The sequence below is a fragment of the Protopterus annectens genome, chromosome 1.part1 (assembly GCF_019279795.1).
Source record: "Protopterus annectens isolate FY-2018-M chromosome 1.part1, PAN1.0, whole genome shotgun sequence".
In the NCBI taxonomy this organism is placed as follows: Eukaryota; Metazoa; Chordata; order Ceratodontiformes; family Protopteridae; genus Protopterus; species Protopterus annectens.
In genome coordinates, this window is record NC_056726.1 from 756,622,600 (window position 1) to 756,639,574 (window position 16,975).

The 16,975-nt window shown below is 42.8% G+C and overlaps 1 protein-coding gene across 1 annotated transcript in view; it reads left to right on the plus strand.

Annotated features, from left to right (window-relative positions):
• The window catches only part of FAM219A (family with sequence similarity 219 member A), a 1,804,825-nt gene that overhangs the window by 1,324,578 nt on the left and 463,272 nt on the right, over nucleotides 1-16,975 (plus strand). The window contains exon 4 of the mRNA XM_044077846.1: nucleotides 14,796-14,876. Within this exon, the coding sequence (XP_043933781.1) occupies nucleotides 14,796-14,876 (81 nt within the window). The remainder of the gene's footprint in view (nucleotides 1-14,795; nucleotides 14,877-16,975) is intronic.

A 16,975-nucleotide genomic window follows, 5' to 3' on the forward strand; every position in this document is an offset into this window, starting at 1 on the left:
TTTAGCTGATATGATTTTTAGAACTAGTTGCTTTGTAAATGAAAAATCCCGATGTTTAGGTTCATGGGTTCTTACTGAACTTTTAGCCTAGGAGACCATGGAGTAGTATAAGTTTATGATAAACTGAAGGAACATTTAGTGTTTTAAAAATACATGTGAGTTATCAACAGACAATATCCCATATTTAAATAAGGCAGAATACTTTTCTTGAAACACCTGTATGGAATTATCATTTGTGGCGTAGGCAAATGTACATTCATATAAAAGTAATCACACTATAATTAACATAAACATTTTACTTCACATATATTGCTGTATGTCTTAAAACCTAAGCAGCATTGCGTACATTATTCAGTTCCTGCTTTTTTCTTTCTTTTTTAACAAGAAACATCTTTATTAAACCATCACTTACTACATAGGCAATTATGCATTTATACAAATGAAAACAAAACACACCAACACAGTCCTAGTTGCAGGCATTTTACATCACAACCAATAAGGTAGAATACTTTGATTACATTTTATTTGCAGATCAGTTGTGATAAGTAACAATCATTGTTTTCTGTTTTTTTTTTCTTTCTTTTATCACAAAATAAAGGGCAGGAATTTTAACTAGCTGCATGTTAAATAATATATGATCTCTTGTTGTTAATCTTCTTTCCATTGATCACTGATGGGTTCGATTCGAAGCCCTTGGAACCGAGTCGGCATTTTTAACCAAGCTCACGCCAGCGAAAAACTCTCGAGCTAAGCTTCTACCCAGAATGCACTTCTCCCTGTTACTTCAGATCTCGTTTGCTGGGTAGCCGTAAAGCCGCGTTTCAGCCGAGCTCTCAGCTAAGTGGAAATTTATTTGATATTTTGTGTGGAAAACTTTTAATATTTTCTACCTTAGTGAGTGATTAGTATCGCTCGTGTGTTTTTCGTCTGTCAGACCTTGATCTGTTTTCTCTGCTTTGCTCGTTGTTACCGTTGGTAAACTTTCAAGTACCATTGTTGGTACACCCTTTCCCCCTTACCCTTGTGGTATTCCTTCAATACCATAGCTGGTATTTGCTTTCTTTTCTAGCCTGTCAGTGTTTCTGTTTTACTTATACATATCGCTATAGTGATACAACTGTGTGGCTTTTTTGAACTGTGTTTGACTTATTAGTTCTGACTGGTTATATAAGATGTCGGATAAGAAAGGTACTTCAGGGTTTAAGCATTGTGCTTCATGTAATGGCAAGTTACCTAGTAGTAATTCTCATGATGATTGTGTATACTGTTTGGGGGTGCCCCATCTTTTTGTGCAACCTCCTTGTGACATTTGTCAGAGTTTCAGTCAATGCACTCTTAATGAGCACAAAAATAAACTGATACTGAAAGGGCTACTTTAGTCTCCCTTTTCAAAGGCCACTTCTGCAATGGAGGTCTCAACCTCTCCTATAAAAGACAGAAAGAGGTCCCACTCAGTTCCCTCCTCACTATCGGGTGATCAAGGTATCCTGTGAAAGGTCCCAAAGTTGTCCTCAGAGAATAAATCTGCTTCTACAGCTCCGTCCTTGTTGGCTGCAAGCATCTTGAAACCTACGATACTGGCTTCAACTTCAGCACCAATCCTGCCTCCATCACCAATGATAGACCTTACTATGCCTATTACGACTTCGGCACCTGTGGCCACTATGGCTCAGGGCACGTCTTCGATACCTTCGTCAGTTAAGATTTTGGAACCAACCCTTTTAGCTCTGAGTGCCACTTCGGCACTGACCGTTTTTCTGACCAAGTTGGATTTGACTCCATTACTCCCGGTCTAGAAACTTGAGAATTTGGTGCCAGCAGACCTTGCACCATGGACCCAATACTCCCCTTCCATAGATCCTTTTGTGGGCCAGATGTATAGCCCATTCATTGACCGATCTGACTCTCCATCCGGAGTATCCACTAGATCCACCAGAAGCCTGTCAGAACACGATGTGGTGCATCTTGTGGACCAGCTTTTGGTAGCCAGGGGGATACCCACACTTTCTAAGACCCATCCTACTGCAGGACTTGGGTTAGTTTCTCCACAGACTCCTTCTTACACTCCTCCTTTGGCTATTTCAGTTCCGAAGCCTTCTGCTCCAACGTCCTTCTTGGAACCTATAGTGGACCTCACTCAGGCTCCGGGTTTGCCCCTTTGGTGTTCAGTTCCTGTGGAACTGGTCCTTCCTCAATCTGGGGATTAGGAGCTGGTGCCTTGGCTTGGAGCACAGAGCCGTGTTTGTCTTCGGTTCCATCCTCAGTGCCAATAACCACGTCCGTACCGATCCTGCTTGAGGCTTCATCCATGGGGGCGGGTTCATTTGAGTGGAGTGTGACCCCGGTTTCGAGGTTATCTTTCTCGGTTACGGGCTCCCATCCCTCTTCAGGTGGACCTACTTTCCACACGATGGAGAGGGCTCTCACTTCTGGAAGCACTCCTTTGGTGTCGGAACCCCAGTTTTCACCTCCTGAGCTACAGGTGCCACAGACCACCCCCGGGACACCAGACAGAGAAGCTGTAAGACACCACTGTTCAGGGTACCCGCTCTTCTGAGTCCTCATCAGAGACCCCCACTGAGCTGCCCTTTCAAAAGAGGACATGCAAGAGGAAGCACATGGACTCACCCAAGGAGTCTTTAATGGAAGACAAGGATTACGATGATGCTGAAGGGTCCCCACAGTCACCACCTGATGATGTCTCTTTTGGAGACATCCTGGAAATGCTAAAACAGAGGGGTGACTGGAAGCCCTCCAACCCTTTGTCTGAGGAGTGTGTATTCCTGCAGGCTTTCTGCACCCGGCCTTCTACCTCTTGGGTGACCCCGCCTGCTGACAAGCTCATCGTACAGTGCGCTTGAAAGAACCCTGATTCCACTGAGGCAATCCCTCAGAGACCTGACAAAATTCTTTCTCCTCCCGAGGAGAACCCGCATTGTTCCAAAGGGTTACCAGTCGATGCTATGTTGGTGGTGGCGGCGGCCATGAAAAAGGACTTGGCTGTGGAAATTCCAGCTGTCCACCTGCCCAACAGGGAGTCCCGGGTTGTGGACAGACCTGGGAAGCAAGTTTTTGCATCAGGGACCTTTGCTATATGGTCTCTGAACTATTTGGCACATTTTACGAGGCTCCAGAAGGATTTGATCTTCGAAATCTCTGGAACACTTGCAGGACAGCTGTCTGACAAAGTCAGGGACAAAGTGGCTTTGCAGCTCGCAACCTTGGAATCGATCTCCAACTTGTCCATAAGGTTGCTTTCACATGTGACCGAAGGGGCGGCTAGAGCAGCGGGTTCGGGCATTGTCATGAAGCGTCATGCCTGGATGTGCATTTGTGACCTTGCAGACTTCAAGTCTTTCTTTTTGAATGCTCCCATTGAAGCATCATCCCTTTTTGGCTCCAAAGTGAAGGACACGCTAGCCAGGTGCGAGCAATATGGCAAGACCCTGTCTGCCGTAGGCCTACAATTTTCCAGTCCTCAACATACCTTCTCCAGGAATCGGAGAAGTGGGAAAATGTGGCACAAAAAATCTCAGGGTCCTTTCCGTTCCGCATGTGGCAATGATACCCCCAGGGGCAGAAGAGGTAACAATTCCGGACAGTGCCCCTCCAGTGGCAGAGGCGGTCCTTGTAACCAAGGCTCCAGGGACTCCTTCTCTGGACAGCCTTATCAGTGCTGCCTGGCAATCTATTACCACCGATCGTTGGGTGCAAAGTATAATCACCAGAGGATACACCATTCCCCTTTCTTGTCAACCAGATCTTCCAAAAAAACTTCCTGATGTTCCACCCAGTCAAAGGGAAGAAGCAGCTTCAGAAATAATAAAGCTGTCTCAAAAAGAGTCATCCAACCAGTCCCACCAGACCAACATTGATCTGGATTCTATTCAATATTCTTTCTTTTGCCAAAAAAGACAGGGGGACTGGAGACCCATTTTGGATCTCAGCAGCTTAAACAAGTCTGTCACCCAAACCAAATTCTAGATGGTCATGGTTCAGTCCATTCTCCCTTTTTTAAGGGAAGGCAATTGGATGTGCTCAATAGATTTCTGGGATGAGTATTACCACATCAAAATGGACAAAAGCTCCCGGAGTCTGCTTCACTCCCGGCTAGGGGCCAGTCATTAACAATTTTGTGCCCTGTTGTTCGGTCTCTCTGCAGCCCCCAGAATGTTCACGAAGTGCATGGCAGTGGTCACAGCTCACTTGAGACTACAAGGATTCTGGATGTTTCCATATTTGGATGACTGGCTCCTCATCGCCCCCACCAAGCATCTTCTGGTAACAGCACTGCATTATACACTCTCTCTGGCAAAAAGTTTGGGAATAACAATTTATTGGGAGAAATCAAACCTTACTCCCACACAACAAATAGAGTTCGTTGGAGCAGTGTTCAATACCCGGTCTTGTCTAGTGTCACTCCCAAATCACAGACTCCAGCAAGTGAGGCTCCAGCTCCGAGTGATACTCTGTCAAACAGAAAGTTTCAGCGAGAGAAGTTCTTCAGGCCCTAGGATCCATGCCAGCTTCAATTCCAATAGTGCCCCTAGCAAAACTACACATGCAAATCCTAAAATGGCTCCTTCTTTGTCAGTGGTTCCCGAACTATCACCCCCTCAGTTACCAGATCCAAATAACCAACTGCTGCAAGCAGGACCTCCTTTGGTGGATGAGGCCAGACGCAGAACTTTGGAGATGCCCATTTTAATCCCCTCAGCCCAAGGCCATTGTGACCATGGATGCTTCCCTGATCGGGTGGGGGGACATTTTCAGGGAAAGACAGTCCAAGGTGCATGGTCCACCTCAGGGGCCCACCTGCATATCAGCGTTCTGGAACTGAGAGCGGTGCTGTTGGCGTCGCATGCTTTTCATTCGGTTCTCCCTTCTGGGACAATTGCAATTCAGTCAGACAACATGTCAGCGGTCTGGTATATCAACAAGCAAAGAGGAACCAAGTCCTTTCCCCTGTGTTGAGAGGCTATGAGAATTTGACAGTGGGTGATAGCTTCCAACCGCTTTCTGATAGCAACGCATATCCTGTGGAGCTCCAAAGTAATTGCGGACAAACTGAGCAGATGCATCCTCCTGCCTCACGAGTGGTCCCTCAACCCCAAGGTGGCGACAGAAATCTTCAGTCATTGGGGCCAGCCTTGCTGCAATCTTTTCGCCTCCCCATCGAACAACAAGTGCAGCAGCTATTTTGCCCTGTTTCCCTTGGAGGGGGAGTCCCCGAGGGACGCTCCAATCCACGATTGGCCCATGGGACTTCTTTATGCTTATCTTCCCATTCCCTTGATTCCTCATTTTCTAAGGAAAACTCTTTAGTTGAGATGCAAGGTGATCCTCATAGCTCCGTTTTGCCGTCGACAGGTTTGGTTCCCCTTCGGCCTCACCTACTATACCCGCTGTGGATTCTGGTCCCTCGTCCAGATCTGATTACTCACCCCTAAGGGTTGAGCCACCCAAATCTGTCCAGTCTCAAGCTGACAGCTTGGTTTCTCCACTTCCGTTAGTTGCCAGGCAAGCTAACCTCACCTCACCTGTTCGAGACATCATTCCTGCCTCTCATAAACCATCCACCAGAAGACTATATCAGGATATATGGAAAAGGTTCTACATCTGGTCTAAGGATAACATGCTAGACCCGTATTCAGCTCCAGTGACTGCTGTTCTGCAGTATTTGGAGCCTCTGCCTCTACTCTACACCTAGCGGCAATTTTTAATTTCCACAATGGTATAGATGTCACCCCTCTCATCTCTTTGTCTATGCAAAGCCTTTCTCAAGGAAACCTCTCATATCAGGCTGCCTGTCAGACAGCCTGTGGAACCATGGAACCTCACTTAGTCCTTCAGTCTTTGACTCAAAAACCCTTTGAACCCACAGCGAAGTGTGACCTAAAGTTTTTGCCCTGGAAATCCTTGTTCTTAGTAGCCAGTCATTACAAATTGGACTTGGTTTCCAGATGGAGAGCTGCCTTCGGGTCAGTGGTACTCAGGACTGTTGCAGCCCATGGTCCTCAGGGTAGCTTGGGATTTTGTCCCATCAGTGATGAATGGAAAGAAGATTAACATCAGATAAAGAAGTTATGTCTTACCATAACACTTCATCTGTGTTGTTCATCTTCTTTCATTCATCACTTCCCACCCTCCTTCCCCCTCCAAAGGCTCCTGGGGGATACTTTGGGTCCAAGTGATGTCCTAAGCTATTTGCGCAAAAGTGGCCTCGGCTTTACTTTTCTATCGCTAGCAAACTCGATCTAAGATAACAGAGAGAAGGATGTTTTTGGTAGAAGCTTAGCTCGAGAGTTTTGGCTGGTGCGAGCTTAGTAAAAAGGCCGACTCAGTTCCGAGGGCTCGGAACTGAACCCATCAGTGATGAATGAAATAAAATGAACAACACAGATGGAACGTTATGGTAAGACATAAATTCTTTTTTTTGTGATAGTTCATTGATAGTTCTGATGATCTGGAGCAACTGGAAGTGAGAGGGCAGTTTGATGTGCTTTGAAGTTCAGAAAGTTTGAATCATCTGCATTTTGCACAGAACTCTTTTTGGTTACAATCTATAAGGAGATTTTATGCTCTGCTTTCCAGGTACATTAAACTGTAGTTTGTATGGAATGTAATTATATGATGAACAATGTGTTTAAATTCTCTTTTCTCTCTGCTAATAAGATTTACTATATTTACTATATTTAAACTTCTGTAACAGTAGAATAAAGTGTGGTGATACAGATGTCAGTAGTAACATTTTGGTACTGGAAGCAGAAGGCATGAAATGCCAGCATTAGCAAACAGTAGCCTAGTAATTGAGCTCACTTCTTTGTTGTGGTGTCACTGTCCTGAGAATCATACTCACAAAAAAGACCTTTCATTAAACTTCATTTTATATTCTGTTATTGGTAGTAATCAGCCAAGGTTAATTTAGTTAACAGCTATATAGCAAGATGAACCTTATTCACAACTAACAAAGAAATTGTTGTAATATAGACATTGTTAATTTAAAAATAAACTGCATGCTGTGGAATATTCAGTTATAACAAAGAAACAGTAATAGAAAGTATTGGAAATATGTATATTTTAAAATCTATTAATGTGAGTGCTGAAAAGAGAGTACCCAGTAAAACTTCTTCTCTTTCGGCTGTTCCCGTTAGGGGTCACCACAGCAGATCATCTGTTTCCATTTCTTCCTGTCCTCTGCATATTGTTCTGTCACACCAACCGCCTGCATGTCCTCTCTCACCATGTCCATAAACCTTATTTTAGGCCTTCTTTTCCTCTTACCTGGCAGCTCCATCCTTAGCATCCTTTTTCCAATATACCCATCATCCCTCCTCAGCACATGTCCAAACCAATGCAATCTCTCCTCTCTGACTTTGTCTCCAAGCCGTCCAACCTGAGCTGACCCTCTAATATACTGATTATTCCTAATCCTGTCCATCCTTGTCACACCCAATGCAAATCTTAACATCTTTAACTCTGCCACTTCCAGCTCTGAATCCTGCCTTTTTGTCAATGCCACCGTCTCCAACCCATACAACATAGCTGGTCTCACTACCCTCTTGTAGACCTTCCCTTTCACTCTTACTGGTACCTGTCTGTCACAAATCACTCCTGACACTCTTCTCCACCCATTCCGCCCTGCCTGTACTCTCTTCTTCACCTCTCTTCCACACTCACCATTACTCTGAACTGTTGATTCCAAGTACTTAAACTCATCCACCTTCACCCACTCTGCTCCCTGCATCCTCACCGTTCCTCTATCCTCCCTCTCATTTACACACACTTATATTCTGTCTTAGTCCTGCTGACCTTCATTCCGGTCCTCGCTAGAGCATATCTCCACCTCTCCAGGGTCTACTTAACCTGGTCCCTACTCTCACTACAGATCACAATGTCATATGCAAACATCATAGTCCATAGGGCCTCCTGTCTGATCTCGTTTGTCAACCTGTCCATCACTATTGCAAATAAGAAAGGGCTCAGAGCTGATCCTTGATGTACTCCCACCTCCACATTAAACGGATCTGTCACTCTCACTGCAGACTTCTCCACTGTCACACTACCCTCGTACATATCCTGTACCACTCTTACATACTTCTCTGCCACTCCTGTCTTCCTCATACAATACCACAAATCCTCTCTAGGCACCCTATCATATGCTTTCTCCAAGTCCACAAAGACACAATGCAACTCCTTTTGACCTTAAGATCATTTAAATGTTTTAGCCAGATGAAAGTTTTTATTTGTGAGGATAACCATAGGTTTAAAGGATTGTATAGACTATGATCATGTTATATAAAGCTTGATTCATTTACTGTGCAGTTTAGATTAGGATCAGGGTAGTTATTTATTGGCATTTGGCTACTGAGAAAATCCGACTGGGAAGAAACGTATTTTCAGCAGAGGCCCAGAAAGAAAAGCTCCAGATTATTGCAAAACATTTTAAGTACAATAATTATATAATCTTCAAAAATAAAACAAAGCATCTGCAGTTTAAATAATTATAACAAACTGGATATAATATAAAAACAGTGGTTAAGAATGGATACAAGGTATATGACAATCATTTAATATTTATTGAAATTTTAGACAGTTTAGAGAAATTAAAGATAAGTTAGTCTAATACAAACAGGAACTTCAGTATAAAGTGAGGGAAAATCAGCCTTATGACGTATTTAGAGAAAAGGTCAGGGAAGAGAATTAGATAGTAGTAAGAAGGGGTCTATATTAGAAGATCGAATGATTAGGTGATTGAACACCTAAACATCGATCTTCTAATATCGAAAGCAAAAAATGGCAAACGGCCAATTTAACTCCGGGAAAGATTTCCCTTGGCCATTTGCTGGATTTTGCCATTTCCGTACTGTTGAGCGATCTCAGAGTTGGTATATTTAGTTAGGGGGGGTGTTGGGGTGAAGCCCCCCACTTAGTTTGGATGTAAAGTTTTTTTTTTTTTTTTACTGGCCGACGTGCGTGTTTCCCTGGGGGGGTTCGATATACTTAGGTTCGATATTAGAAGATCGATGTTTAGGTGTTCCATCACCTAAACATTCGATCTTCTAATATGGACCCGAAGAAGTAAGTGGAAAAGGGAGAGTAAGGAGGTACAAGGAATGAAAAGGTAACTTGTTCATATTTAGGGATATAGTTTATTCTGGTTTTGAGCAAGAACAGAGCCAGATTTTAGATGAGAAGTCCTTCAGAGTAGTTTTATAAGATGGGAGGGAGGGTATAGATCTGATGGATATAGGTAAGTAGTTCCAGGCCTTAGCAACCTTGTACAAGTACAGACAATGCTTGGCAGATTCGCTAGGTTTGTAGACAGACAGGAGTTTTTGGTCATTGGATCACAATGACTGAAGGGGAACATAGTTGTGTAGAAAGTTTTTTAGTACTGGGCAGGCAGATGGATGCTGGATAATTTTATAAGTGGTAAGAAGTTGTGTATATGTTAGTTGATGTTACAGTTCTATTAAATTTAGGCTTTTCACGTGCTATATAGTGGTGGGTTCTGAAAGAGCTTTGTGCTGCAACTTTAGCAATTTTGTTATACCATTGTTATAGCACTGTTCAAGTTTTCATTTTTGTGAATCCTGAACATTAGTAAAGATAGGAGCACCATAAAGAAGACTGGGGAGGAAATAAGAAGTGGCAAGTGTAGTTTTAGTTGCATCAGTGAACATTTTTGGCTCTGTAATGCATCCCTATTTTTTTGAGGAGTTTTTATTATGCAATTTTGTATATGCAAGTCAAATGTTAGATTATTATCCACTATCACCCCTAATAGTTTGCTATGAGAAATGACTTTAATGGTTGTATTATTATGAGAGATCATTTTAAATTTTGTTTTTTCATGAGAGAGGGATTTGGGGGGGGAGGAGTAGCAGTTTGATGTTCTTCATGTTTCACTGTTGCAGTTATCACTTTTGGGTTATCTGCTTGCAGTAGCCGTCAGTCGGCCTGCGTCAGTTGCTGTCCCTTCTTCCATGGCGTCAGGGGTATAAAACATGCAGCCAACGCCATTACATCAGTCTTTCTTGCCGTGCAGTGCCCGAAGCAGAAGCAGTTCGCAAGTGCCGGTTGGCCGACTCCTGAAATTTTCGTTTTCGAGTTTCAGAACCGAAGTCTTCAACTAAAGCTAAGTACCCCGTTGGGGAAACTTTTTCTTGCTCCTTACCGATGTCAGTAAAAGTTAATAATTGCATTACTTATGGAAAGCAAATACCTCATAAAGATTTTCATCCATACTGTATTCCTTGCCTAGGCCCTGACCACAATGTACCATACTGTCAGTTTTGTGGTTTATTTAATCAGCGGACTATCCGTCGCCGGTGTATTTTCACCTCAAAATATTTTGGTTCTTGGTTTAATTATCCAGAAATGTCATCGGTTAGCAATCTGACTACCAGGATTCCAAAAATACTCAAGGATAAAGACAGAGACAGGCCACCGAGGTCCAAAACTGCCGACGACGCTTCTCCTAAGCCAGTTCGCTGGTACTCAGTGAGGTGCTTTTGCAGCCCCTGATACCCGTTACTTCTGATGCGCAGACCTCTACTGAGACCCATTCGAAGTCCGGTATGCCACGAGATACTTCAATTATGGAACCTGTGGATGTCTCTACCTTGGATGGGTCCGGTGCCGCTGTGCAGGCACCAGCTTCTGAGGGTGTATTCAGGCCTACGGACTTGCATATTAAACCAACGCCTCCTTCTTCTTTTAGGCCTACATCTCGAACCATGTCTAAAAAAATTATGCCCAGGCTGCATGCTCAGGCCTCTGTGCCTAAAAAACAAATGATAAGAATGGCTGAAGATCTTCTAACTCTAAGCAGGGGAAGCCAGCCACCCCCTTCTAAGATACCTAGGACTGAAGTTGTTTATGAATCTTCTGACCAGGATTCTGATTTTTCTGATTCTTCTGATGATCTGGATTTGCCCTTATCTACTTATGAGGATTTTGATGCAGAGGACTCTATCCCCTCTGCTTTCCCTCCAGAGGATTTTTCTTTTGGAGAAATCTTACATACTCTAAGGGAGCATTTCCACTGGGAAAGCCAGGATTTTTCTGATTCAAAAAAGAGGCTTAGGGATTTCTTACTCCTGCCTCAACATAGGCCTTTAGCTATTCCTCCAGTACTAGACATTGTTGATGATGCTTTTTTGGAATCTAGTTTGGCCCCTGATTCCTTGCCTCCTGCTCCCAGAAAACCTGACAGATATTACAGGGTTCCTGATTCACACAAGTTCCTTTTTAAAAATCCTATTATGGATCCGGAGACTATTTCACAGGGACCCAAGGGCATTAAGGCTTCTACTGCTAAAAATCCTACCCCTTCTGATAGAGACTCTAGGGCACTGGATAGATGGGGTAAGAGCATTTGCACTTCTACAATCTTGGCCATTAGGGCTTTAAACTGCCAGTTTCATATGTTAAAGTATCAACAACATGTTATTGGATTGCTTAAACAGAAAATTATGTTGATTCCTGACTGTGCGGAAAATAAAGAATTACAGGATTTAATGCATTCTGCTGAGCAGGTTGGAAGACATACTTTGCAATGTGGATTTGATTCTTTAGAGGCCTCTTGCAGGGCTGCTGTTACTGGTTCTGTGCTCAGAAGGCATGCTTGGCTTAAGGAGCAATCTTTACCTGATCATGTTAAAGCTAAATTGTTGGATGCTCCCTTAAATCAGGACCGCCTGTTTGACAACAAGGCTGAGGAAGTTCTGAAAAAAGATGAAAGATAAAGCTAAATGTGTGCAAACTGTTAAAGATTTCTTACAAGTTCAGCTTCCTAGATTTAGTATGCACTAACCCTCTAAGAATTGGTCCTTTCCAGCCTCTTCAAGGTCTTCTCAAGCAGAACCCAGACATAGCAGAAATCCCAGGTTTCAGTCCCAGGGGACACACAAGACTAAGCAGTGGGGGATTCCGCACCCAAATCAGGGTGTAGTAAGACTCCATCCTATGGAAAACAGTCTCAGTGACTTGCTTCTAAAACTTCCAAGCACTTCCCAACTGAATGCTCCTTTAGGCGGAAAGATTGGTCTGCAGGCCAAAAACTGGGAACTCATTACCCAGGACAAATGGGTTTTAAATGTAGTGTCCCAAAGATACAGATTTCACTTCCACACCTTAACAACACCAAACGGGTGGCCAGATCTACCCCCAAATCAGTGGGCAGAGGCCCAAAATCAAGTACTCTCTCTCTTAAGCATGGGGGCTATTCAGTTGGTACCATAAAAGGAAAAGGGACAAGGGTTCTATTCGAGACTCTTCCTGGTACCCAGAAAAGGCACTACATGGAGTCCTTTCCTGGAACTTTCTACTCTAAATACCTTTCTGGTGATTCTAAAATTCAAGATGCTGACTCTTCACCAGCTGCTTCCTATGCTAGGCAAAGATGCATGGTTGGCAACACTAGACTTAAAAGAAGCATATCTGTACATCCCTATCAGGGAGTCTTGCAGAAAATACCTACACTTCAAAGCAGGCTACATGCACTCTTAGTTCTCTGCACTGCCCTTTTCGCTTATCTACTGCGCCCAGGATATTCACAAAGTGCCTAGCTCCAGTCATTGCATTCTGCAGGCAAAGAAATATTCAAATATACCCATATCTGGACGATTGCTAATTCAGGCAGAAAGCCAGGACATACTTTTGAATTATCTGGCCTTTGTTCAAAGGGTACTGACTTGTCTGGGGTACACCATAAAAGAAAAGAAATCACAACTGGTACCCTGTCAACAAATTATATTCCTGGGAGCAAGCTTGAATACAACTTCCCAGATCGCTTTCCTCACGCCAGAGAAATGGATTCATTTGACAACCTACTTCAAACAAGTGGCCACAAAAACCCAGTAATCTGCAAGGCAAATACTGCAAGCCTTGGGGTTCATGGCCTCCTGCATTCTTTTAATTCCATATGCAAGGCTGCATATGAGGAAACTGCAATGGTATCTCAAAAGCCTATGGTGTCAACATTCACAGGATCTAGAGGGTTGAGAGGGTGGCCTAATGTTTAAGGTGTTTGCCTTACAAACGCAAGGTGCGGGGTTTGAGTCTCACAAGGGATAACTGGCTAGGCTTAAAGTGGCTCACAAGGGCAGCTAGCTTAGTACTAATCCATGAACCTATGATTCCTATCATACCTTGTATACGCCTAGAGTTCCTTTGGGTGGAGGCCTGCCACCAAAACAGGGGACTACCATTCACACTACCACCTGCCGCCCAAACATTAACAGATGCATCAGTCTATGCATGGGGGGCCCATCTGGCAGGGAAGTGCATTCAGGGCAAATGGAACCCAAGTCAAATGCACCTGCAAATCAATCAAAAAGAAATGTTAGCTGTACAGAATGCATTGACAGCCTTCAAGGACCACATTCTTCCAGGACAATTAATGATAAAGATTGCAATATTGAAGTCAGATGTAGTGACTGCAGGCTGTTAAACAATGGTAAAATTCTCAGTAAGCTTGTAGGTGTAGGACCTTGTGGCAGAGCTCCTGCGATATCGAGGTCAGATGTAGTAACCGCAGGCTATTAAAAATGACAAAATTCTCAGTAATCATGTAGGTGTAGGGCTTTATGGCAGAACTCCTGCAGGAATAATCTATTTCTTTCAAACTCCTCTAGGCAAACCTTAGCAACCTTCTACCTCCTTCCCTCTCTACTTTATGGTGCCACTCTTCTAACTAATCTGTCTGCCTCCCTCACCTCTAAACTTGAAGCTTGCTATAATATGATCTCTAAATTTGCCACTAAATCCAAAACCTCAACCCGCCACTGCCTTAACCTTCAATCTCTGAACTGGTTAGAACTCCCTAACCACCTTGACTATCTTCAACTAACGACCACTCACAAATTAATATTCTACCTAGTAAAATTCCCAGCCTTATCCAACATCCTTCCCCCTTACATCCCAAACTGATCATTAAGATCAGAACACCAAAATCTAATCTCCATTCACAGACCTAAACATCCTGCTGGCCAGCAACTACTGTCCTTCTCTCTAGGTAGAAAATGGAACTCTCTCCCTCCTTCACTTAGGACTATACCTAACACGGAATACTTCTAAACCCAACTCTTCTTACACGTATCTTTCAAATGGAAATGTTCTTGCTTTCACCCTATATAATTTCAAGGTTTTTCTACACTAAGCCCTCTCTACTCCTGCACCAATCTGCTCTCTAATTTCATTCCTAATTCTACCTAAATGGTTTTAGCTGACTCTCAGTTGACTGTAAGGATGATTATATTGCAAATTATGTTAGTACTTAGTAAAAAAAATTTTTGTTATTTTGCATTTTGCCATGTTCTTACTATGTATACTTGCTGTTTGGACATTTCTATTGTATTTTTATCTCGTGCATTTGTAACCTTGATTGTACTGCCTTTGGAGCTTTTCTCCCCGGGCCTCCACTGAAAATGGGTACTTCATGGCCCAGCGGACTTTCCCGGTAATCAAACTGAAATAAAGAAAATAAATAAATAAATATCAAGGTCAGTTATAGTCACCGCAGGCTACTAAACAATGGCAAAATTCTCAGTAAGCTTGTAAGTATAAGGCCTTGTGACGGATTTCCTGCAATAGCAAGGTCAGATGTAATTACTGCAGGCTCTGCTGTATTAAGGAAGATAGTGAAGGAAGATTATGACTGTGTAGAAAACAGTCACTTAACAGTTTTAATCTGTTCAGTTTATTTATATGTTTATTTACATTTTGTGAATGACTTGTATTACTGGAGGTTAAAGGTACTTCATTGGTTTTGCATTTTTATTTTCTAGGTTGGTCGTCCCAAATAAGGGTTATTCATCACTAGATCAGAGCCCTGACGAGAAGCCTTTGGTAGCCCTGGACACCGACAGGTAAAATCAGAAACAACTTTTAAGTTCTGAAGGAGCACAGTATTAAAATATAAGTATCTTACTCCGATTGCTGTACAGCATAGCCGTGTGTAGCTAAAAACTTGTGTTACAATCTTGATATGAAAGTAGCAAACTACAAATGGCAGTGTCTAGTGTGCCTGATTTTGATTTTTATAATCTCCATTTGTTGGAGTTAATGCAGTGAAAAAAGTCACTTAATTATATATTTCTTCCTGTGGCAGCGTTAGAAAAATACTGTACTTGAAAGTCCACGAGTGAAAAAGTCAAACTCTTCTAATATCTCCAGCCATCAAGTGGGGATTTCTGTTTTATTGGTAACAGATACTTTGAAGGTGTGTGTGTGTGTGTGTGTGTGTGTGTGTGTGTGTGTGTGTGTGTGTGTGTGTGTGTGTGTGTGTGTGTGTGTGTGTGTGTGAGTATGCTCACAGAATCACTGCACATGTGTTGAAGAAGAGACAAGGTGTTCCCTTTTTTTGATCATTTCCCGTCAGTGTAGGAGTCAAAAGCTGAATCACAGGCATGCCTTTTCTGTGGTCACGGATAGTCCATAGGATAACTCCTGGTTATGTTTGCTTTTATTCTAAGAAATGTCAACATCTCCAAAATTTTAAAGCCATCTAGAAATTTTGTTGCATAAGTTGTTATACCACTAGGAATGAATCACATTTCAAATCATGCAGTTTTTGTAAAAGAGTTTAAATAATGTTAAAGGTTTGTGTTTGTATAGTAATGCAACAGATAGCAAAAACAAAATTTGGAAACTGTTGTTTTTGCAGACTGATATGTTCGAAAGTTTCAAATACTGTGATGATATAACATTCAGAAACAACATTGATGTCTTTCATTTGTACAGTTCTGGTTTGATCTGAAACAGAAAAGCTCCAAACATAGCTTTATTACAAAATGTAAAGATGTCTTTCAGTCTTCTGTACCATGTTGTTATAGCAGATTTCAAAGCTTTTCATTGATGCATACCTTTAGGCAAACATATTACAGACTGTGAGAGTAATCCTAGATATGATGCGGCAGTGTGTGTCTCTCTCTCTCTCTCTCACACACACACACACACACACACACACACACACACACACACACACACACACACACACACACACACACACCATTTAGTTAAAAAGTAAGAGGGTAGCTTAGTGATGTTGCTGAAAATGCTGTTGTAAAATGGGAATTCTAATTTAGTGTTACAATGACAAGGTATTAGCACAGGATAGCTATTAGGGATGAGGGAGTTAGAGGAAGAGGTGTAATAGTTTTGGGGGATGGGAGGAGTTTGATGGAGTTTGAAAATATACCCATGGTTAACAAAGGTTGCTTACAAGGTTGTGAAGGGACATATAATGGCTGAAGATGGCGCTTGTCTGATTATATTTCCCTACAAGAATGAAATTTGCAGTTATTAAGGAGCTGTTAGCAAAGGTTATGAGTTTTTATGAGGGTGTAAAAAAAGAAGTTATGTACCTACCATAACGTTCCATGTTAGTTGTCTTCTTCTCGCCTTCTTTCTTGCTGGTTGGGTTCGGAGCCGATCCTCGGCTCCGGCTCGGCCATCTTCAAAAGCTTGAGAGCTGCTTACTGGCTCGTGGCCCCCCCCCCTATATCCCATGATGCCTGGCGCTAGTTACCCAGATCTCGTTTGGTGAGTCTAACTGCAGACATAATAAATGAATGCTATCCTAGAATGCATAATTCCTACTGGGGAGGCTACTAAGCAGAAGGAAATAGTCAGAGAAGACTCAGCCAGTGCAAAAAACAAGAGGAACTCTTCTCGGTCCAGTAGGATAGGGGGATGGAGGGTGGGACCCAAGAAAGAAGGCGAGAAGAAGACAACTAACATGGAACGTTATGGTAGGTACTAACTTCTTTATGTTAAGTTGTCTATCTCGCCTTCATTCTTGCTGGTTGGGACAGCGTCCCAAGCACCTAAAAACCTGGGTGGCTCATCGGAAAAGACTCTTCAGAACAGTGGAACCAAAATCAGCTCTGCTCCTGGAAACCAAATCCATCTTGTAATGTGAAATGAAAGTATGTGGGGTGGCCCATGTAGCCGCAGCACAAATAGA